The 23,517-nt window shown below is 39.3% G+C and overlaps 1 protein-coding gene across 4 annotated transcripts in view; it reads right to left on the reverse strand.

Annotated features, from left to right (window-relative positions):
- csnk1g1 (casein kinase 1, gamma 1) overlaps positions 1–23,517 on the reverse strand; it is a 46,255-nt gene that overhangs the window by 14,135 nt on the left and 8,603 nt on the right. For all 4 annotated transcript variants that reach the window (XM_031290052.2, XM_031290051.2, XM_031290050.2 and 1 more), the window contains exons 4-10: positions 23,299–23,368; positions 14,341–14,492; positions 7,700–7,934; positions 7,497–7,582; positions 6,955–7,039; positions 1,062–1,210; positions 853–960 (exon numbers count right to left, since the gene is read on the reverse strand). In XM_031290052.2, the coding sequence (XP_031145912.1) occupies positions 853–960; positions 1,062–1,210; positions 6,955–7,039; positions 7,497–7,582; positions 7,700–7,934; positions 14,341–14,492; positions 23,299–23,368 (885 nt within the window). The remainder of the gene's footprint in view (positions 1–852; positions 961–1,061; positions 1,211–6,954; positions 7,040–7,496; positions 7,583–7,699; positions 7,935–14,340; positions 14,493–23,298; positions 23,369–23,517) is intronic.

The following is a 23,517-nucleotide window of genomic DNA, read 5'->3' on the forward strand; positions in this document are numbered from 1 at the left end:
GTAGTAACTAATTTGGCAATGGCTTGAATGTAACGGACGTTCATTAATATCAAAAAGTTACGCACTGAAGCTTTAAATAACACACAAATTAAACCTAAATTATTGAACAAGGTCTTTAACCTTTTATAAATACTTTTTCAACGAAACAAGCCAATTGTTTGACGAGTCCTCTTTGTAACAGCAATTAACAATAGCGATCACAGCAGAAGTGTTTACACAAATACAATGTAGAGTACAATGTAGAGTACATTCAGCAGTGAACTCACTGAAAACACTGCAACTTTGCACCATAGCTCTGAAACCGCAAAATGGAACGAGTAAGAGTGAACTGCAGTTCCATGGAAATGCTGGCCAGAAATCCCATTAATGAAACACCTGCAGGTGAGAACATGTGCTCAGGTTGTCAGCAACCTGAGCACATGTTCTCACCTGTTCCATCTGGTAAAGAAATCAAATAATTCCTCCCTCACTATTTTATTTCAATGTATGTGAATAATTAAAAAGCATTATCTCAGTTATCATCATCATTTTTGTGGGCTGCTGTCAATCAGAAATATTTCTGATCTAAAATACTTGTCGATAGTTGACCAAAACAAGCATATAGAAAGAATTGGGATTGATGGTTTCAAAACCATTAATCTGTTTTATCATATATTTGACAAATTCGTAGGAAGCTAACGCTTTGTGGACAACTTTGCAAGCAGGGGGATGTGTGTGTGTACCTCATACATACATTTCAGGATCTAATGCAACCCTTCCTTATTTTCACTGGGAAAAAAAGCCTGACAAAACACACACACACACACACACACACACACACTTGCCCACTACTTAAAACAAAACCTGGTGTACCTGATTTCGAATTGGTTGGTGCTGTGAGGGCCGGTCTCTGTGAGGATGGCTCTCTCTCGTCACAGCAGATGCTCCAGAGTCTATATGGACAGACCCCACTGGTGTGGGCTGAGGTGAATAATCATCAGTTAAATGCTCTGCAGTCATGCAGCTTACTAAAAAAAAAGACTTAAAAACACATTTGTTAGTAGTTTATGTGCATTACTTACTATCTGCCTGCCAACCCAGTCGTAAGTGTAGTCAAAGGTGTACCCTTTTCGCTCAAACAGTTCAGTGAACAGAGTTCGCAGATATTCATAGTCTGGCTTTTCAAAGAAGTCCAACCGTCTCACATATCGCAGGTAGGTGGCCATCTCCTCTGAATTAAACAAATATACATATAAAAAAATAGTTTAACTTTTAAAATGGGTATGATAATTCTAATTATTAAAGTGCTCATATTATGCTCATTTTCAGGTTCATAATTGTATTTAGAGGTTGTACCAGAATAGGTTTATGTGGTTTAATTTTCAGAAAACACCATATATTTGTTGTGCTGCACATTGCTGCAGCTCCTTTTTTCACCCTGTGTGTTGAGCTCTCTGTTTTAGCTACAGAGTGAGGCATCACACTTCTGTTCCATCTTTGTAGGGAGTCGCACATGCGCAGTAAGTACTCCTAGCTTGTCAGTTGGAGAGTATGAGGGCGTGCCATGCTAGCAGCTAGGCGAGCATTATAACGCCAGTGGTGTAGTCCAGGGTATACGCTGGTATACGGCGTATACCTACTTATTTTTCAGTCAGCATTGCGTATACCCACTTCTAAATCCCCCCTAATGCGCACCATTCAGTAATATCTGTGAGCCAGATTGCCCATTTTTTCCTCAAGGATAGTGAAGCCATGACCCACCCTCCTCTGCCTCTAATTGGCTGGTACTCGCTGCTTTCACTGATTAGATTGGTTAACTTTAGGCATGAGGACTGATGAGCCAATCAGAGGCAGAGTAGGGCGGGTCATGCCGAGGAAAATATCGCTAATACCTCAGGTGCCAGTGAAAACCTCAGGTGCCGGTGCCACTTGACTACGATAACGGCAGCAGACCAAACAACAGATGAAGAAATAACACAAGCGGCGGTGTGCCACCCCAGTTGATGGAAGACATAATTCTGAGGTAAGTTTTAAGGTGGTTTCCAAATGAATCATTATTTTAAACTACTGGCAAATTGCCAGTGGCAATATGACTGCACATTTAAAGGAGAAGAGATTTTGCCTCCAATAGTTAGTGCGAGTCGGCTAACGTTATGAAGCTAGCTACGTAGATTGGGATAATGTGGGGAAACCGGGGCATTGTTGGTTTTCAGTAAGTGTTTAATCAACCCAGTCCATAAGAATTTCATACCAGACTGATGAAACTGATTATCTCAATGTCTATGAAGCTTGTTTATTATTGTAAAGGTCTAAATTATAACGTTAGCCAAGTTACTTAGCCCTAAATTATAACATTAGCCAAGTTACTTAGCCCTAACTAACCTATATGATCTAGTTTAATTTTATAGTAGCTAGGCTGGTAGTTGATTTTTAAGTAAGTTAAAACACAAGAATGGGGACAAATAGTTTAAGATTCAGCCTAAAACAATATTGAGGTCTAGTCAGGCTGTCTTATTTTGTATAGGGACAGATAACAATGAAAAGGAAGGGAGATATTGCTGACTTTTTTGTAAAGAGGCACAAATCAGGCCCAGATCAGGCCCAGGCAGACCCCACCCCTGAAACCAGCAGCCCTGGCAGCTCTCAACCGGGAGCTAGCCAGGCAAGTCAGTGTGAGCATAGACAAGGACCCAGTCTACCACCACCAGGTCAGAACATACAGGCAGTAAATTGCATCTCCAGTTTATTGAAAAGGGAAGCCTCACACTGTAACAAAAGGTGATTTTGACAGATTAAGCCTCATTTTGAATGTTGATTTAGCTTGTAACAATAGATGAATTTCTGTGTGATGCTATTTATTTTATTGCCGTTCTATTTATTTTGTCTGTATCCATGTTTGTTTGTTTTTTACAATGCTACTGTTATATAACATTTTGTGTTAAATTTGTTGTTTTTTGTTAAATAAACTCTCCCAAGTATTTCACTCACTAATCTCCTGTATGCTTCAGCTTTACTTGCTGAAAATATTTCCACTTGGTTATGCAGATTGTTAATGTAAAGAGGGGGACCCATGTCTTGCTGATGACTATTGTGATCACAGTAGTGTGTGTGTGTGTGTGTGTGTGTGTGTGTGTGTGTGTGTGTGTGAGAGAGAGAGAAACAGGGAGATGCATAATTATTTTTGTTGTTTCTGTAGACATCAATAATGACTGGCCAGACCTGTGGAGTGCTAAACAAACAGAAGACTTCAAATCCAAGAACCCCTGGTTGGGATCCAAAAACAAAAAATTGGGTAAGTTTAGGTAGATTGCTAGTTTGGGTAACTTCTGAAACAGTGGGCACAGATAACTTTGTGTGTGTGTGTGTGTGTGTGTGTGTGTGTGTGTGTGTGTGTGTGTGTGTGTGTGTGTGTGTGTGTAAAGGACCATGCACACGTACAGCTGTGGATACAGGAGTAGTTACATTGTTTGTTTATGCTTCGCAGGATGTCTGGTCTGTAGCAGTGTGAACTCCATTGGGATCGACAAGGAGCAAGGTGTATCGCTCTCAAGAGAATGGATGAACTTTGAAATTCAAGTGTCTGGCCAGGGAAGTAGAACAACAAGTTTGTCAGTCTTGAGAAATAAGGTGAGGAAACATGCGTTGTCCAAGGCCCACACTCAGGCTGTGAAGGTGGCAGAGCAACAGAAAGAAGCTGCCATTGAGAATGCAGTGGAGACTATGACTGAGTCCTACATGAAGGAAACTGAAGCTGTGTTTCGAACAGCCTACCATCTGGCCAAAAAGAACCGACCCTTTTCTGACCATGAGAGCCTCATTGAGCTGCAGGAACTGAATGGTGTAAAAATGGCCTCAATACTTCATTCACGTTACAGTGCAACACAAATAATACAACATGTTGCTAGTGAGATGCAGAGCAAAATCATCAGTAGCATTATAGCATCATCCAGTAAGTTAGCTGTCCTAATTGACGAGGCATCTTCTTTAAGTCACAAAGCTGTCATGACAGTTTCTATTAAAGCATCAATTCAAGAAGAAAGCCCTGAGTTCATATTCCTGGAACTTGTTGAACTGGAAAATCAGAGAGCAGATGGCATAGTACAGGCGTTACTCACCTGTTTAACTAATGCTGGCTTTACAGAAGAGTGGCTTCATGAAAACTGGGTAACATTTGTATCTGATGGAGCCAGTGTCATGCTAGGAAAGAAGTCAGGAGTAGCAACCAGACTGACTTCGAGATTCCCAAAGCTTTTTGTATGGCACTGCATGAACCATAGACTTGAACTTGCTGTGTCAGATGCAGTTGATGAGGTAAACTCTGTCAATCACTTTAAAACTTTTATCCAGAAGCTATACTCTCTGTATAGTGTGTCAAACAAAAATGAACGGGAACTTGTAAATGCAGCAGCTGAAGTAGGCTCACAACTTCTTCGCATTGGCAGAATCTTGGATGTACGCTGGGTGGCCAGTAGCTTTCGGACTGTTCGTGCTGTTTGGACATCCCTGGGAGCTCTTGTGCAGCACTTTAAAAATGCTTGCAGTGATGAGATGAGGTCCACCAAAGAGAGGCAGATGTACAGAGGTTTGTTAGACCGTGTTCAAAGTCCAGAATTCATTTGTGACCTTGGCCTCATGTACGACACTCTCCATGAACTAAGTCTCCTGTCACAGGAGCTTCAGTCTCGTTCTATAACTCTCCTCAGAGCAGAGCCTCTGCTGAAACGCTCAATCAGAGTGATCCAGTCATTCAAAGAGAGTCCAGGTGAGAAATATAGTGAGGCTTTAGAAGCAAAACAGACTGGGGAGTATCGGTCTATAGCCCTGAAAACAAATGCAAAGCTGAAGTCTATCAATCCAGGCCAGTTCTTACAAAGCCTTGTGAACAATCTGGAGAAACGCTTGTCTTTTGAAGATGAGACCATCATGGACCTCAGCATCCTTGATCAGAGTAAGTGGCCATCAAAGCCCAGCATCCGCCATGGTGAAGAACAAGTTAAGCGACTGTGCAAGCGATTTAACTTGTGCACAGACCAAGCACTGAATGGGATGCGGGACCTACTGGAAGAGCCCAGTAGTGAGCCCAAGGACCTAAAACCACTTATGAACTGTATGAAAACATTCCTTGTCAGTACAGCAGAGTGTGAGAGGAATTTTAGCCTTATGAACAATATAAGCTCAGACAAGAGGGCTGTCCTTCTGATCTCAAACTTGATGATGATTAATATCAACGGCCCACCAACTTCCAAGTTTGATCCTAGAAAATATAGAAGGACCTGGTTGAAGAGCCATCGTGCTGCCTCTTCTGTGCGTTCTACACAGTGCAGTGTGAAAGCTCCTGCAGAAAGCAAATTTGTCTGGAATATACTGTAGTATGAGCAAAGGTCAGAAACCCAGTGCTGGGTTGAGAGAGTATATCACTGTTGATGTGTTGTTAATGCATATATTTTTGTTAATTGTTAACTAAATATTGTTGTAACATATTATTTTGTTGAATGATTTACCGGTAAATGAACATGTTCAAAACAAAGCATTAATTCAAAAAATGATGATATTCAATATTTGTAGTGATATTTATATATATCTAACGAAGTATTCTATAAAAATAGTGTTCAGCTATTGAAAACCAAATAATTTCAATTTTATGACAGTGCACTTTTAAGTTTATCTGATTGGTTTTGATGTTTGGAAGAGAATGATTTGTGTGCTTTATTTAAGATTAAATATGAAAAAGGGTGCATTGTCAACTTCAGATTTGAAGTATTTTATTTAAATAAATGTGCAAAAAATAATCGAAACACCATGTTTGCCTCATGATAAATACATTTTACATTCATCCAGGCTGCTTGTGTGACCATTAGTAACTACAAACTGCTCCTAATCAAGTCATGATCATTTTATAATAGTGAGCAAGTAGAAATGACAGATTTTTGGGTAAACTAAATCATAGTCTTTCTAAAACAGGGCTTTTTTCTGGACTACTTTTAAAAAAAAAAAAAAGGTGAAAACTGAGAGTATACCCACTTCTCCAGGGACCACTACACCACTGTATAACGCGTGTTACAAAGTGACATGCGTTCGTCACGGAAGTAAAGGCTGGACTACAATAGAGCTGTTTGGAGCAGTTGGTGAACACTGTTTTCTGTTGGAGATGGTAAGTCCCTTTGGGGTGGACTTTGGGCTTTTTTACTTTGTAAACCTATAACGTGCACAAAAAAAGATATATGCAGTGTTTCCTTTTTTTAGCAGTGGGGGCAGGTCTCTCCGAACAACACACCCTCCCCCTCCCCCACCCCCACCCCCAACGCCAAATGTTTTACGTATGAAACGGAACTGACACTTCGCTGCAACACAAACAAATATATTTATTCACCTCTATTCACACACAAGACATATTTTCAGTTGTGATTGAACTGTATTTTTTGAGGAACTATAGGGCACTTAACATCTACAACAGGTCTACACTTAGAATGGACCCACCGCGGTGACGTTTTTGGTGGAGCTGTTCGTTTAATAGTTGGAAGAAAGCGAATGTTTTGACAATAAACTACATCAACACAACAGTATGTGGCGTTAAACTGTACGTGCCCGATAACCTCTGAATAGTTCTACTTGTTGTTAAATTGCAATGTGAGTAGCAGCCAAGGGGGGGGTGCATTATGTCGGCAGGATCATTTAAAAGGCAACCGCAACTACATTTTTTGTACTTCCCTATTTCTTATACCGTGGTGGCAGAAATTTAGCCATAGTGGGCCGCCACTACAAAATCAACATAGAGGAAACACTGTATATAACACGATAAAGGAAAGGGGAAAAGCCAAAAAGCATGATATGAGCACTTTAAATACGATGGCGCTTCATAACATTTTATTTGAAAATGTGCGCACAGAAAGATCAAATCACAGCCAATCTCAAATGTGATCATTGTCAAGCTTTACAGCCTCATCCATAAATTCATTCCAGCTATCATCAGTTTACCTGGGAAGTTCTCACAGAGGACCTCGATGGGAGTGTTTCGTTTTGTGTCTCCAATCTTCTGGTATCGTTCCTTCAACGTATCGGCCTTCAGTAGAATGAAAACAGAAAGACATATGAATCCATTCGGAGCATTAATCAGAATATAAGAAAACTCTTTCTTAATGCAGCCTGGTAAAAAGCAAATCTTTAATCCTAACTGTACAGCCTACTGGATTACACAAAGTGATAATTAGTTCTTTGCTTCCTATTTCTATTTGGTTTTAGCAAACACTGATAACTGAGGTCTTTATATTTACATTATCTCACTTGTACTAATACTGAATTTGGACTTAATACAAAACTGACTTTCAACACATTCTGAAATCGTTCATAAACAACTGCAAATAAAACAATGATACTGATCTGTTTATCAGACCGTGATGTCAGGGTTGCCATGAAATCATGTCAGCTCTCAGATGTTTTTTTGTTTGTTTTTTTAATGATAAATGTTTTTCTACATAGAATAAAACTGATTTTGTAACACTTCCATGTACTTGGCATACCTTTAGTCCTTGCCACGGTAGACTCCCGCGAAGGAAATACATGAACATGTGGCCTAAGGCCTCCAGGTCATCTCGCCGGCTTTGCTCTATATCGATAGATTTGATAACATTTAACTGAGAAACTTCAAGAATAAAAAGCACCAAACCACATGAACATGTCAGAACACTACAGAACCAAAACAAAACTATGAACCTAATCTTACCTTTGCCTAAATGTGTATTGATGGACATATATCGGGCAGTGCCAGTCAAGCTCTTATGCTCCCTGTATGGAATGTGTTTTTTGGTCTCAGGGTCGATGTACTCTTTGGCCAGACCAAAGTCTATGATGTGGATGATGTGCTCCTTTTTATTTCCTTGCCGTCCGATGAGAAAGTTTTCAGGTTTTACATCTCTATAGATGAGGTTTTTAGAGTGCACATACTCCATTCGAGAAATCTGAGGAGAAAGAATACAGCAGAGTCAGCAAACAGAAACGTTAACAAAAATTTGAAATAATGAAAAAAGCAGGCCACAAAGTGTGCAAAACAGGAATCGATGTATCAGAATCCAAAATACTTAAAACTGACATTTCAATGAAAGTCGACTGCTGCATTATGTCAATGTTTTCAAGAGCATTGTGATATAGTATTTCATAAGGAATTGATGTCAGCATTATTTCATGCTAAAAGGGGCACTCCACTGATATGCCTCATGTAAATTAGTGTACTAGTCAGGGGAGGGAGCTTTGTCAAGTCTGAGAAAATGACGCAAGTGACCTCACCTGAGTCATTTCAGCTCAGAGACTACAAATGTATAACAGAACCCCTGCAGATGTTGTGGCTGGGTTGGCTCAGTGGGTAGAGCAGGCTAACATATACAGTACTTAGAGGTTTATGCCTTGACGCAGACAATTTCCTGCATGTCTTCCTCCTCTCTCTCCCCTTTCTCACCTAGCTGTCCTGTCAAATAAAGGCGGAAAAGCCCAAAAATTATAATTAATTAATTAATTAATTAATTAATTAAATATATATATATATATATATATATATATATATATATATATATATATATATATATATATATATAAAGAAATCCTGCAGATGTGAAGATATCCTCGTCAGGGAAGGTCTCGTGAAGGAACGCTTTGAGGAATTTCTTCCAATTTGGCACAAACATCCACTTGGACTCAAGGTGAAAGTCACTGCAACCCTGAGATATCCACCGTCGCAGACCAATTTCCAATATCGGAATGAAATCATGAGTCTTGCTAGAGTTGGAGGGAGGGGGGCAGGGCGCTCCTGTTGTCTAAATCGTTTGGTGTAAGGTGGTCATAAAACTCTGTCCAAGTCAGTCTTTTTCCCGTCTTGGCGTTCCAACAAAATCAAACGTGTTTGATATTATCGTAAGTTTTAAGTCTTGGTAGTGAAGTTAAATCATGTAAACATTATCAACAACCAACTGATTGGAAAACCTTGTCCATGCTTTTCTGTTCAGTAAGCTTGACTACTGTAACAGTGTCTCTTCTAGGTTTCCATAATAATCTATTACAGCTACAGCTAATCCAGAACGCTGCTGCTCGAGTCCTCACGAAGACCAAGAAAGTGGATCACATTACTCTAGTTCTAAGGTCTTCACACTGGCTTCTTCGCTCACAAAAATTGATTTAAAAATAATACTGTTGGTTTATAAAGCCCTGGTTTAGGGTTAAAAAATACATTTCTGATCTTCTGCTACATTATAAACCATCCAGACCTCAGGTCGTCTAGGACAGGTCTGCTTTCTGTCCCCAGAACTAAAGCCGTGTTCAGTTTTTATGCACCATATATCTGGAACAAACTCCCAGAAAACTGAAGGCCAGCCGCAACTCTCAGTTCTTTTAAATCAAGGCTGCTTTCTCTTTGAAGCTAGCCTGGTCCTACCAGACTCTCGTACATTTCATTTGTACAGAGAGTCTGGCCTCTCCCCATTGACAAGTGTTAACTTCCTTGAAGGCGGGTACTCTGTTGAAGTTTAAAACTATTGGATCTGCCCAGAGCCACTCTGGATCTGCCATAACCAATCGCTAACGTTTGGTTGTGACGTACGTCATGCACATGTGCAACAAGAGGGGAGACCGACAACAACTATCGGCTTATATTTAGCATTAGCATCGCTAGCCTTAGCCAACTCCTTCACCACTAATGGAGCGAGCTGGAAAATCAAACTTTTCCCGAACCCCGTGGAGAGGAGGGGCACAACATCATGGCCACCAACACAACTCAGCAAAGATTGTTCTTGCTCAGGCTTTAACTTCTGGATATTCGGCAGCATTGCTGCCACAACGGACCGAATGGCTTCGCTTGCATCTTTCTAGTGCACGTCCTCAACGTCATCGTTCTCAGACACTCCCTCTGTTCGCTGATTGGACCGCCAAATATTTGACCAGAGAAAACCTAAGAATATACCGCAAACCCAGACGGAGTACTGAAGGGAAATGAAAATTGAGCGGAAGTAAGTAGGAGGGTGGAGCCAGGCTACTTTCAAGCTGCCTTTTATTAAAAATCAAGTTTTTGTCCATTTCTTACACTGCACTATAACTTTTATTCTTGTATTTTATACCTTAGTCCTATTAGATTTTAGCTTGTTTTTATCTTCTATTCTCTTTAATGAATGTTTTTAATTGCTCTTTAATGTTTCATGCAAAGCATTTTGAATTTCCTTGTTGCTGAAATGTGCTCTATAAGTAAAGTTGCCTTTCCTTACCCTGAAACACTTTTCTTTTTTCTACTTTTGGCACAAGTGAGTGATAATAAGACAACAAGAGCAGCTCTTATTGTGGTGTCACTCACTTGTGCCAAAAAATAAAGAGGAAGAACTATGTGAATACAGAGATATTGGCTGAGATGCATGCTTTAGCAACTCTCTGTTCTGCAACATCATGTTTATGTTGTGCTGTTTTGTAGGTTTCCTTACGAATTTGCAGGGGCTATCTGCATTACAAGAGCAGTGCAGATTTTGTGCTGACAAAATGAAATGCTAGAAATTTTGAGATGTCTGAGGCGCCTAAAAGACTGGAAGAAAACACCCTCTGAGCCACTCAGACTCAATGAGATTCAGTGATGGCTTTGCTCTTTTTGACAGCCTACATGACTCTGATCAATAGTATGTGTATACTGACAGATTGCTAATTTGCAGACTCTGCACTGGTAGTCGACCTGCTCCATGGACCTCTGTAAGCAGCATAAAAATAATGTATATATTGGTGGGCTGAATGTACCCAAACACTGTAAAACAGCTATGCAGTTTATTGAATATAGTACATTATTTTGTACTAGGCTTTGTGGGACGTATGTTAAAAGGTGCAATATGTAATATAAATACTGTATTAAATCCAAAAACGACCACAATGTGTGATCAGGTATTAAGGAAACATGCAAAGTTGAAATACTTTTTTTTTTTTTTTTTGACACCAATGCTAAAGCCAGTGTTTTCTCCTTTGAAATTTCCATTCTGTGACAGAATGTCTGTTTGTGTTTGGCCTATGTGTTGTTATAAACTGCCCATTTTGACAGCCCCTCCGGGTTGCCAGATACACCTGTAAAAATGTAAACCCAGCACGCTACATCCATGAAAGCAGCAAACAAAAGTACGGGATCAACAAAGATAGATTCTGCCCAACCTAAAAAACCTTGGCATGTTTATAAACAGTTGCATGACCAGAGACGGAATAAAACCTGGGTAAATATTGTAAAAATATGTATTTGAAAGATGGAGACAGCTTAGAGCCCAAAAGGACGTGGAGTTGGCTAATTTCCTCCTGAACATTAGCTTCAGGCTAATTTATCACGGCTACTAGGGACGGGCATTTTCAGTCATTTCAACATTCGTGTACTCACATTGACTTATATAGAGTACTCAAGTTAGTTATTTTCAAAAACAATTGAGACACAGCCGGTGAAGTGACCCCGACTGGTCCTGGCTAAAGCCGCCATGCTAACACGCGATAACTGCTAACGTTACCGGAGGACCAGGCAAGCGGGCCACGGCTGTTTACAACCACCGACATACCTATGACAGAAACAGTGTTGGGAGTAACGAGTTACAAAAGTAACGCAATTACAGTAATGTATTCCTTTTTGCTGTAAGGCTGTAATATAACGCATTACTAATTAAATTTCGGTAATATTATACTCGTTACAATCTCAGTAACGCGAGTTACAACGCATTTTAACGCAACATTTAGTGGTGCATTGGTTTTTTTTAAGAATTCACCAACACCGCGACACATTTCTTCACAGGAAAAAAAAAAAAGCCGTATTATTTTCCTGTCGCTGTATTCGATGGCTGAGATGACTGCAGAGACAAATACATTTGCGAGATGGATATTATTTTCAGGAGTTATTACGCTGCGTTGAAGTGAGCTGTCTTGTTTCTGTTCCCGTGGTCAGAACCAGAGACGGTACGGACAGCATGTATGTCCCAACAGGTGACGGTACATCAGCAGCTGACAGATATAAACATTTCGGGAATTAATGATGAGGCTTGCTACACGTAAATATCATTGCATTTTATCAGCCGTGGAGAGTAACTCTGCCTGTAGTGGAATGGCTTCAAATGACGACCAAAAACGCTTGTCTTTTACTGTGACCATTTACTGTTCAATATGTTGCAGTTTTACAAACAAGAAAGTGAACAACTTGAGCCTGACGGACATGTTGCATCTCAGTTAGTCAAGCTAGCAAGAGTAGGCTACACAACAGATAACTTCCGTATAGCATACTTCAAAATAAAAGCACTTCCTGTGACGGTTCGCAGTAAAACTAAATTACTGTTAAATAAGGTTGTGTAGGCTACCTTTTCACAAATCAGCTGTAAATCAAGTACTGTAAATAATGTTAATAGTGAGTTTTAATCACACTATAATTGAACATTTCCTTTAGAGTGTTTTAAACTAAACAACATGAATTTCTTATTGAAGTGCTATAAACAAACATTTTACAACAATGCCGTACTTTTAATTGAGTATTTTCATTTTCTCCTACTTGCCTATTATACGTTTTACTTATCTATTTGTATAGCTTTAGTTACTTTGCATATTTATATTAATTATACAAAATATGAATAATCTATGATGTATTAAAGTGGATAAAGAGGAGACTTTATTGATCCGGTGGTGAAATTCACAAGCTAGCTGCCAAATCAAACTTCCCCTGTTATTTTGGTGAAAGTAACTCCAAAGTAATGCAAAAGTAGTGTAACTCATTACAATTCAGAGATAGTAATATTGTAATATAACTAATTACTCTCAAATGACAGTAACTAGTAATCTATAATGCATTACATTTTGGAAGTAACTTGCCCAACACTGGACAGAAACTGCAAGTTTGACAACCCTGTAGCCTGTTCAGCAGCCGTACCCGACAAACGGTGAGTACGTTTAAGCCAAGAAAGGGTGTCTGTCCGTTGGGTAGAGAGGACGGCGAGGCTGTGGTGTTTTTAGCGGATTTTGCCGTCACTTTAAGCCAAGAAAGTGTGTCAGTCAGTCGAGTAGAGAGGACGGCGAAGCCGTGGTGTTTTTAACGTCTGTTGCTGTAATTTCAAGCCGAGAAAGGGTGTTTGTCCGTCTAGTAGAGAGGACGGCCAGGCTGTGGTGTTTCCGTGAGCTCCGCATGAGCACAGGCTTTTATGACCATATAGCCAGCATCTAACATTAGCTACTCTGCTGTGCTGTGGAGTAATGTCTGGCTATGTGAGACTAGCGTCTAGCAACATTGTTGAATGCTATGTTCTCAACCTGGCAACCTCTATGAACTTCGAGTCTGGGGAGGAGGGGCTGGGGGAGACAACTCTCTCCAGTATTTACAATTTGCCGCTTCTGCCATTTGCTGTTATATAACAGTTCACACTAAGTAATGAATTTGGACAAAAGGCATTCCATGAGTGCTGATATACAGTATAACATTACTGGGCCTTTTAACTATACTATGTATCACTCCTCTTTACAAGTGTTCTAACCGTTAATTACATCAAGGGTCATTAGCCTACCTATCTCAGATAGTAACAAACTTTGCACCGCAAAGTAAGGATGTTAATGGTTAACCGTTTAACAGACGATAAGAATCTTGACCTGATAGAAACAATGTTATTTTAAAAAATAAAATAAAAAGCAATTTAAAAAAAAGTTTGTTGCATGGTAAAAGAAAAATAGGCTATACAATCGTAACTGCTACTTAACCTGCTAGTGCAAACCTTGCACTAGAAAGTTGGGTTCCAAGCTTTTTTTCCTGCTAAATTCATGACGACTGCTGAGCGGCGCTCGCAACCACGCATGCCACCAAAGCAACTGCCGTGTTGGGTTTCCTTTAATTAAGCAACATCAACGCTGTTGTACTGAATATCATCACGACTCTGATTACCTTCGGCACCCTGCCTAGTGCCTAGGACTGAACAACAAAATAAACAATAGCACTTCCTCTTGTGTGATACTGCTTAATAAAAAGGAAACACAACACAGGCTCCATCTTGAGCGTGAAAGTTCATTCTTGTCCTTCAAGACAGTTTGCAAAAGCCTCTTAACTGTAGGTCCACTTTTTTGCTCATATGTCAACTGAATCAAGTTTGAGTTGTAAACTGAACAAACGCTGCCTGCTAAGAAAGACTGAGATGTGCTTGAAAGCTCCAGCAAAAACAAACTAGACAGGTAGGCTACGTGTTTAAAAAGAAATGGTCAAAGTTTCTCCATCTGTTTCACATCAAAAGCCATCCAGTGATTCAGGGGGCAGAATACTTTCAAAATCCTGGATGGCTTTTATTGTCAAACATGTGCACAAAGTGTTCAGTTTTATACTAACATTTCGCCAGTCAGTCACCAGTCTGAACTCACCAGCTGAATAGCTATCATTAAGACAGTCTTCAGTGAAAAGGTCCTGTCACAAAGGTCAAAGAGGTCCTCTAGACTTGGGCCCAGCAGCTCCAGAACCATGGCATTGTATTTCCCACAGGGTCCAAAGTAGAACACCTGGGGCACGCCTTCAGCTGAAACACAAGGAGAAAGAAATTAGACTTACAAGAGACAAAAATCCCAACTCAGTGAACACACCTGTACTAATCCTTATATTTAGTAATCCCAAGTCTTTATTGTTTAAATACGTGCATCCAAAATATGCAAGATCATTGTAAATATCTTAGATAGCAAACTGTTGGAGGAAAAGCAACTACTAACTAGTAGCGAGTTGCTTTTCATTCAACAGTAGTAGTAGTAGTAGATGAAAAAAGTAGAATATGCCTTCGATGTTTTCCAGTTACAGCGTTTCCTCTATATTGATATTACCGCGGCGGCTTTCTCTCAAGCGAACGGTCATCCGCTCTCTCTCCCCTTTAGGGTCGTTCTCTTAATACATCCATGTTTAGGGTGAGCAACTGGAACAGTGACAGGACGTCATCACTCGTGAAGTCATGGCAACCAAAGAAACAGCAGGGCGAGTACTACTTGTTACTCAATCTTAGGCAAAGTGACAAACGGCGACGAAAGCCGCGACATGAAATCCACACTCGCGCGGGTTCCGTGAAATATGACAGCTACAGTTTATTGGAAAATAGCATTGTGGACACTGAATTTGATTAATTTACCGTTTATCAAACCCCAGATGAGACAAGAAGCTAACGTTAGCGAACGCTGCGGTGACGGCCCCGCTGCAGGAGAACGCTGTATTCCTCCGACGCGTTGTATTAACGTTACTGTTTTAAAACCGTTTTCCAGGCTACGTTTTTCAGCGGTATACATACCGCTCAAAACCAACATGAAAAACGTACCTAGTAATGTTCACTCAGCGTTTTGTTTTGTTGTTAAACGGTGTGTAAAATGAGCGGTGACGTTAAATCACCATACGGTACCGTCTATTTGCTGGATGGTTTCAAAGTAAGTTATATGTATATACTACTGGACATATTAGGGAGGCAAAAGTGTTTATTATTCCTGTCGCCCTTGACTAATGATATTTCTAAGTTAGGTCTAAAGTGAACCATAACAGGCCTCAAGCTGGTCTGGAGGAGGGGCATCACAAGGTTACTGAGAACAGAGAAAGCTGCTAGGTAAACATTTACCCTGATGTAAAATACAACACAGTGCCCACAAATTACACTGTGTCACTCCTCTACTGCAGGCTGATAACTAATCTTTTTACTCCCTTATATCACATCCTCCCAACTGAATCATATCCTCTTTGCTCTATTCACTCTAATTGCTCCAAAATCCTTTCCATCTGTCACCTTGGCTCTTATTTTACTTCTTGTCACAGTGCAGTTTAGTGTTGTGTGGTCAGTCTAATGCAACAGTAGTTAATGGTTGGGCCGGCGATCTGACCCTTATACTCCTTCGTATGGGTTGTTTGTAATGCTGGCGATCTGGGAATTAAAGCCCCTCGTACTGTTAAAAATTGTAAACGTAAAGTGATGGCAGGGTGTGAACCGTTTTAACTGTCCCTTTATTCCTGCAGTTTTTCATGCAATTAGACAGATGGCACACAAAGGGGATTTCTAAATTTATAACAAAAGCTTTATTATCCTGCACACACAGTATAACATTCTAATAAATCTAATTGCAGGAAGTTTCAAGCAAATACAACTCCTACTTATTTAGAATTGTTCTTGTATCACCAAAAAAGAATACAGATTTGACTGTATTCTTTTTTGTCTTCCTGACCAAGTCCTGAACTTTAGTTTCAAAGAACAGGAAATCAGGTCAAACTGTTTATTGCCTTCGGGGGAAGCATGATTCAAAGTTTGCCTTTGCTTAGTGCTAGTCAGAGTCCTATTAAAAAACTTCCCTTCATACTCAAGAAACTTCAAAGAAATGCTGGAGATTCAATCACACAGAGCTTCATCAGACTGCTTCAGCTGTGTAAAATATTATTAATTGCCTAGAAGTTAAAAGAAGAAAGATGTCCCCGTTCCTAAATCCCGTCCTTTAACATTGAGTATCTGCAGATTCTGAAATAAGAAAGACTCTTTGGGAGCATTACTGTATACATAGTAGCTTTGTTTCTCTTGTGTTTATACTCGGTGATGTGTGTATATGTTTGAGCTAGGGCTGTCAAAATTAACGTGTTAATGCAACTTCCTTTTAACGGCACTCTTTTTTCTTTTTCTTTTTTTAAACGCGTGATTAACGCATGCATGTTCTGTGATTTCACGCCGTAGTTTGGGAAATCAGGAAGCGGCAGCAGTAATGTTGTGAACAGTGTTGCCAACTTGGCGACTTTCTCGCTGGATTTAGCGACTTTTCAGGCCCTTTTAGCGAAATTGAATCGATTAACAGCCCTAGTTTGAGCAATATATATTTATTTATGTACTGTATATATGAGGTGCATATATGTATATGTTATCATATTTGCCATTGTTCCTCACCTGTGAATGGAGGATATCATTGTAAAAAAAGATTTAAATCTGCATTCATTGATTTGGCCACATGGTGGCTGTGCATTAAGCTGTAAACACAACACTGACATATCATCCCCTTATAAAGTTGATATGGTGAATATGAGAGACAGAGCGGCATTGGAATACATTTGGAGTCAAATGTTTACTTTCTTTCTAGCTTTGTTGTGGTCTCCACCAACTCTTGAGGAAATTGTCTGGCTCCTCAGCTGCTAAATGCTCCAATATGTTCACCAGCTAGCCCCTAACTTCTGTCTAACATCTGCCTGTAATTTTAGCTGGGCAAGTAAGTATTGTACTGTAGATTAATCAGCGTGAGAGTGAACCAAAACAGTTAAAGTTGCTGGCCTTAAAACCAAAACAATAAGCTGAGGGTAAAGACGCTACAAGAGCTGAGGAGAACGGAACTGAACTTTGTGAGAATATTCTGTCACTATGAGTAACCCCTTTCACATTACACGTAATCATTTGATCCATTGTTAACACAAATATACTGATTAGAGCCGCTTTTGCACTAAACTATTTCTAATTTTCTTTTTAGTAACTCCCTAGACGAGAGCTGGTACATTTCATTTCTGTCCTTAACATATGTACTATATCTCAGTCTATGTACAGGCTTGATGATTTATTTTCCTCTGGACACATACAGGTGAAAATGTTGGACAGGCTGCCAGCTGACTATATACTGTATTGGTTGTGTGCTCAGTTCATTCATGTTTTGTGTGCCACGACGAAGGAGACGGCTCTAAGACATGAGTTTGGACAATAAAGTTTAGTAAAGGGACCAAATTGCCATCATAAACATTTTATTTTTGCTCAAATTATTTAAGCAGGACCTGATAATGAGAAAACTAAATACTAATACTGATGTAGTGTGTTTACATATTTATACTGAATATGCTGCTGAAGACATTTGACTTGCCAGCTGGGTAATAAGAAATCCACTGCAGCATGAAAGGTCGCATTAATGCTGTCAGCTAGCATATGGACATGTAGGAGTCATGCTGTGCTCCATCTTGTGTTTCTGGACACCATTATGCAGTTCTGTGGGTTGCTAATTGTACCATAGGAATGAGTGACAAACCCCGGGAGCCTGTGGGAGGCCTAAAAATGCGTCAGATTGAAGATGTGCTGTAAATAAGTGGATAAACGGTCGTTCAAATGAAAACAAGGTTGGTCAAGCTTTTTACTAGCAAAGGGAAACCGGGGATAGCAGAACGATCATTATCTACAGCAAAACGGTCCTCATATAAGATCAAATATGTGTGTCCTGTACGGCAAAGTATACTCTAATTGTACAGGAAGACTCAAACTTTAAAACTACCACTTTTGTAGGTACCAATTTTGACTTCTCACATCCAATTTTCTTAAAAATAATGAGAGCAATTCCTGGGTGTAGTTTTAACTTTGTCTTCAAGACATTTCTACAGTGCTTCAAGCAAGTACACGGTATGTGGCATAGACAAACAAAGACAGCCGTCTGACCAGAACAGCACTGGGCACATTTTTTTTGTTTTTTTATTTGTCTCTATTAGAGCAATATTTTTGCAAGTAAGCTTCTAAAAGGCTGCTGATTGTTACATGTTTGAATTTCAGTATTTCATGCTGGGTATGATGTCTGCTCAAACCTTACAGACTTGACACATTCTCCAGACATACTATACTTTACTTATTTTAATAAACTCAATAAACTAAGTGTATACTATACAGTTGTATTATGTAGTAAAAATACAAATATTGGATCAAGACATATCCGTATGTCATTACTCAGAGCGGCAGGCCTGTGATCAGAAAAGAACTACAAGGTTTTATGCAGCCTTTCACAAATGTATCAGTTCTCCCAGCCATTAAATAAATAAAAGTCTGTCGGGTGTAAAAGGATAATAACACATTTCCCTTTGCATTTGTGTAATCTAATAGGAGGTGCTGGCTGCAGTCCTTTACAACAAAAAGGGGAATAAGAGAATGTGGGATGAATGAATATGACTATATGAATTTGGTTAGAAGCCCGACTGAAAGGCACTCGCCCAAATCTCCCTGCCCATGACTTTCTATGTGTGCGCATATATATTATATTATATTATATTATATTATATTATATATATATATATATATATATATATATATATATATATATATATATATATATATATATATATATATATATATGCTAATTTGTTTCTTTTGCACCAATAATTTGTAGACCTATTTCATTGTATTATAAGATTCTTAATGCCAGAGCAACACCATGCCACCTCACAAGGGCTATGCTCAACAAAATGTTACGGAAAGAGAAATGGCAATTTCTTCGAGCGTGTCAGTAACATCAAGTACGTTGTTTTGAATAATGGAAGAAAACATGACAGAAATGATGTTAGGATTACTGTGCGGTGCCTGTATGTGTGGAGTTTGCATGTTCTCCTCGGGCCTGTGTGGGTTTCCTCCCACAGTCCAAAGGAATGCACGTAAGGCAAATTCGTGACTCTAAATTAAACTGTAGGTGTGAATGTGTTTTTCTTACTATATATATGCCCGTCAGTCCAGGGATAGACCAGTCACCTGTCCAGGGTGTACCCCACCATTCACCAGGTCTCTAGTCAGCATAGAGATTGGTGGATGGATGGATTTTTGCATTGTAAGTTTATGTCAAGTGTGTGCAAAAATTGTGTCATGAAAGTGGATACGTAGAATAAGGAGACAGGCAAACTGCAGCGGCTCTGCAGAATAATCAATGTCTCAAAAAGTCTACTAGAACGCAGCTCTCTAGTTTCTCAAGCCCTATTTTTTCACTCGAAGTAAAACACTGTCGGAGAGAGATGTGTTCGCATTAGTGCGAACAGACATCCAAGATAAGTCTGCCGGCTTTTTTTTTTTTTTACATGTTTGTAAAATCTAGTAAGTGGTGTCACGGTGGGAAATGTTTACTTTGGATCGCAATGGTCACAGAGCTGGTGTATTGTTTCATGACGAGGTCTGATTCCGATTCCGAAGATCAAAAATGTTTGATCTTCAAAAAAAAAAAACATTTTGTCCTCAGCAAAATAATGCCTGCTGTCTTGTAAAACCAAAGCAGCAACGAAAGAGTTATTGACTGCACTGATAAATATTCTCACATAGTATCTGGAAGAAGATGCTTAATGCCTAATTGAAACATCCTTATTAATATTCAGTGACGGTTGGTAATGCACGAGAGCCAACACCTGATTGAGCATCTGATTTAAACCACATTAATTTATTAAGACCGTGTCACACAGACACCGTGACAACCACATTGGCTGAGAGGAATGTGGCCCAGCACACAGCCAAGAAGAAATGAGGTCACGTTATCCCATCTGGAGGAGAGGACAGAGGCAGGTTAGTACTAAGAAAGGCAGACCCACTCTCTAAATATTTAATGACTTTCCGCACGGTTGGCCTTTTCCAGCCCTTGCCTTTGCAAAACAATAGCCATTATATTCCCAGTCTGGGATGCATGTAGAGCTCTAAAAAGCACATCAAGAGCCATACATCACAAAAACCTGGCTTTATTTTCCATGCCAAACAATGACTGAAGCCATCCCTAAACTGTGACAGCGTGGTTTAGGAACATCTTAATTAATATATTCACAAGCAACATGAACAAACATATCTCTCTTATCAATCTTTAGCCCCATTTAAGGTGCATTCATGACTGCCAGCGTAATGTATACATTATTATTTTAACCATTTTACCAGAAGAGCAACGAACAACAATTACATTTTTTTCTTCTATTGTTCCATTGTTTCTAGTGTTCCTACCCATTTCCTCTGGTTCCAAGACTAAAAAAAAAAAAAAAGTTTGCCCTTAATTTATTTCTCTGTTGTAGTCATTTAATCCTCACAAGATTCTTGTCACTGGTTGCCGTGACAAGGATGCGTCAGCTACTATTATTATTACTTTCATATTCATGCTTTTATTTTCCTTTTGTTTTTATTTGTTTTTCCTTATCCTCGGCATAAGGGCTTTGTTGTGGGTGGGATGGGGTTAACGGAAAGATGTCTTGTTATAATTGACATTGTAATATTGCATTGAATTTTGTGCATTCTATCTTTTCTAAAACAATAAAAATACTTGTTAAAAAAAAAAAAAAAAAAAAGAATGCGTCAGCAGACTTTGACTAATCTTTCATGACGAACTGATAAATTCTCAGGGAAGCAGAGTTAAGGGAAGAGAAGTCGAGAAGCAACTATTATTGTATCGTCTTTCATTATGACACAGGCACAATTTCAGAAAAGAAAAAGTTAGGAGTTATGTCAGCGTTTGTGCCGTTAGTGTTGTAATCACTATTCAACACCGTGAGAAACTGTCGCCACTGGCCATTATGAATCATTTCAAAGGTATTAAAAATAAAACACATAGTGAATTGTAGGATATACCATCACAGGTATGGTATCAGGAAAAACTACATTTGACAGTGGAGTCATTTGGGCTTGGCTGAATGCAAACATCAGAACTAATAAAGGAGTGCTAGATTAGACACACTTGTGTTGCACTAAAATGAATCAGCAGTCATATTGGCTGAAATGACCATGAAGTGATTGATTATCTGACATCTGCCAAGATTTATGGCATGCATATTAAATATATAAAATAATTAAAGACCATCTGGTGACATGTACAAAGTATAAGTGCTAACCTTTGACCACATGAACTAGCTTTATGCAGTGACAGTACCTTTGGTCATCCATTTACGGATGCTTTAATAAAACAACAAAAGGCTATTTAAATAACTGAATTCCTTTGCTACAAGCAGCACAGTAAGCATGTATAAGCCTGCTTCATACTGAAGAGGTCAAACCTCACATTTCCTTGCTGCGAATATAATCAATATTTTTTTTATGAGATGGGTCAAACGACAGTGTAATGCGAAAGGGGTCGTTCGTAGTGACAAACCAACAAAGACTCATACGTCCAAACTGCTGCTTAACTAGAGCTCCTGTAACACTGACCCGATGGGAGCGCGATGGTTTTACCACTGACTTTCTGGCGTGCTGCCATGTACTGTATCTGACGTCGTTAACCACTATCGGTCGAAACATTTAAGTTTATAGTCAAAATCAACGTAAATAGATAATAAAATAAATGATACAATGATAAATGATAAGGCACTGACCTACATACATGTTTAATCATATGGTATGTTAGTTACTGGCTGCAAACAGGACACATTTGAAGCTGTGGTGAAGAGGAGGTCACTGAACTAACTGTTATCTATCATGGATAACCCCGACCACCCCCTCCACCCCCCCACACTGGTCCAACAGAGGAGCACCTTCTCTAAGAGGCTCCGACAGCTTCGATGTCGCACGGACCGCTACAAGAAATCATTCCTACCACAGGCAATACAACTTTTTAACACTTCATCACTGAGTGTTAGATAAGACTCATAGACATCACAACCGCACTACGTGCACCTTGCACGATGGCTTTATCTACAGCTTTATCAATACTAGTTAAACAGTTGTACATTTTTATTCCCAACTTGTATATATTTTAAATTATTTGTTCTTGTATTCCATCCTATCATTTCATGTATATTCATGTATATTCTATCATTTCATGTATATTCTATCCTATTATTTCATGTATATTCTATCATTTCATGTATATTCTATCATTTCATGTATATTCTATCCTATCATTTCATGTATATTCTATCCTATCATTTCATGTATATTCTGTATGTGTGCCTGATATTTTGCTACTGTAATCATCCATCCATCAATCCATCCATCCATCCATAAAAGGGTGAAAACGCAATTATCTAGACTAGACTACTTGAACCTGTTTTAAATTAGTCTGATAGTGTGAGCTTAAATTGACCTTTATGCCTTACTGATTTCTTAGGTTCATTCAAGTCCGGTGTTGGACTTTCTTTAGCGTGCTTTATGGAATGGGCCTCTGGACATTGGACATGTGCATTAAGTCTACCACAGACAGTAAACCTTATATACATATAGAACATAATACTGTGTGCAACACTGCCTGCATATTCTGCCTAGATAACAACAAGGAAGTCTTTTCAGTGGATCAGGAAAAAAAAAAACAGCAGCTGCTGCATCTGTGTTGTGGGTGTATAAGACGCTTTGTGTCAACACATTTCATATTGAATTGCACCCCTGGCAAGTCTATTGTCAAGCAAGGTCACTGTTCAACACACTCTCTTATGCACATAGGCATTGACGAACTCACGTACACAAAATCCTGGAGATTAAAACAAGTAGCCAACCCAGCTTAATATCAATACGTAACCTGAGTGGAGTAATCACTTGTTGTGGAAATGATGCAATCTTCTGGGCTGATCTTCCAAAATAGTCAAATCATTGTCATGCAGTCACACAAAAACAAAACTACCCTGAGGTGTTGCAAACACATCTGTGACCTTACCTGTAGTTCCCAGTGTTTTGTAGAACCGGTACTCTAAATGCAACTGCGGTGCCCTCGACTTCACTGGTTCCTACACAGTGGACACCAAACCAGTAATCAGTTAATGACAAGAACCTCACAAACTGGAATAAAACATTGAAAAGAAAGAAAGAAAAAACACACCTAAAAACAGATTTGTACTGATATGTTAAATCAGTAAGAAAAACAACTCATATTTTT

The sequence above is a fragment of the Sander lucioperca genome, chromosome 3, assembly GCF_008315115.2.
Source record: "Sander lucioperca isolate FBNREF2018 chromosome 3, SLUC_FBN_1.2, whole genome shotgun sequence".
Classification (NCBI taxonomy): Eukaryota; Metazoa; Chordata; class Actinopteri; order Perciformes; family Percidae; genus Sander; species Sander lucioperca.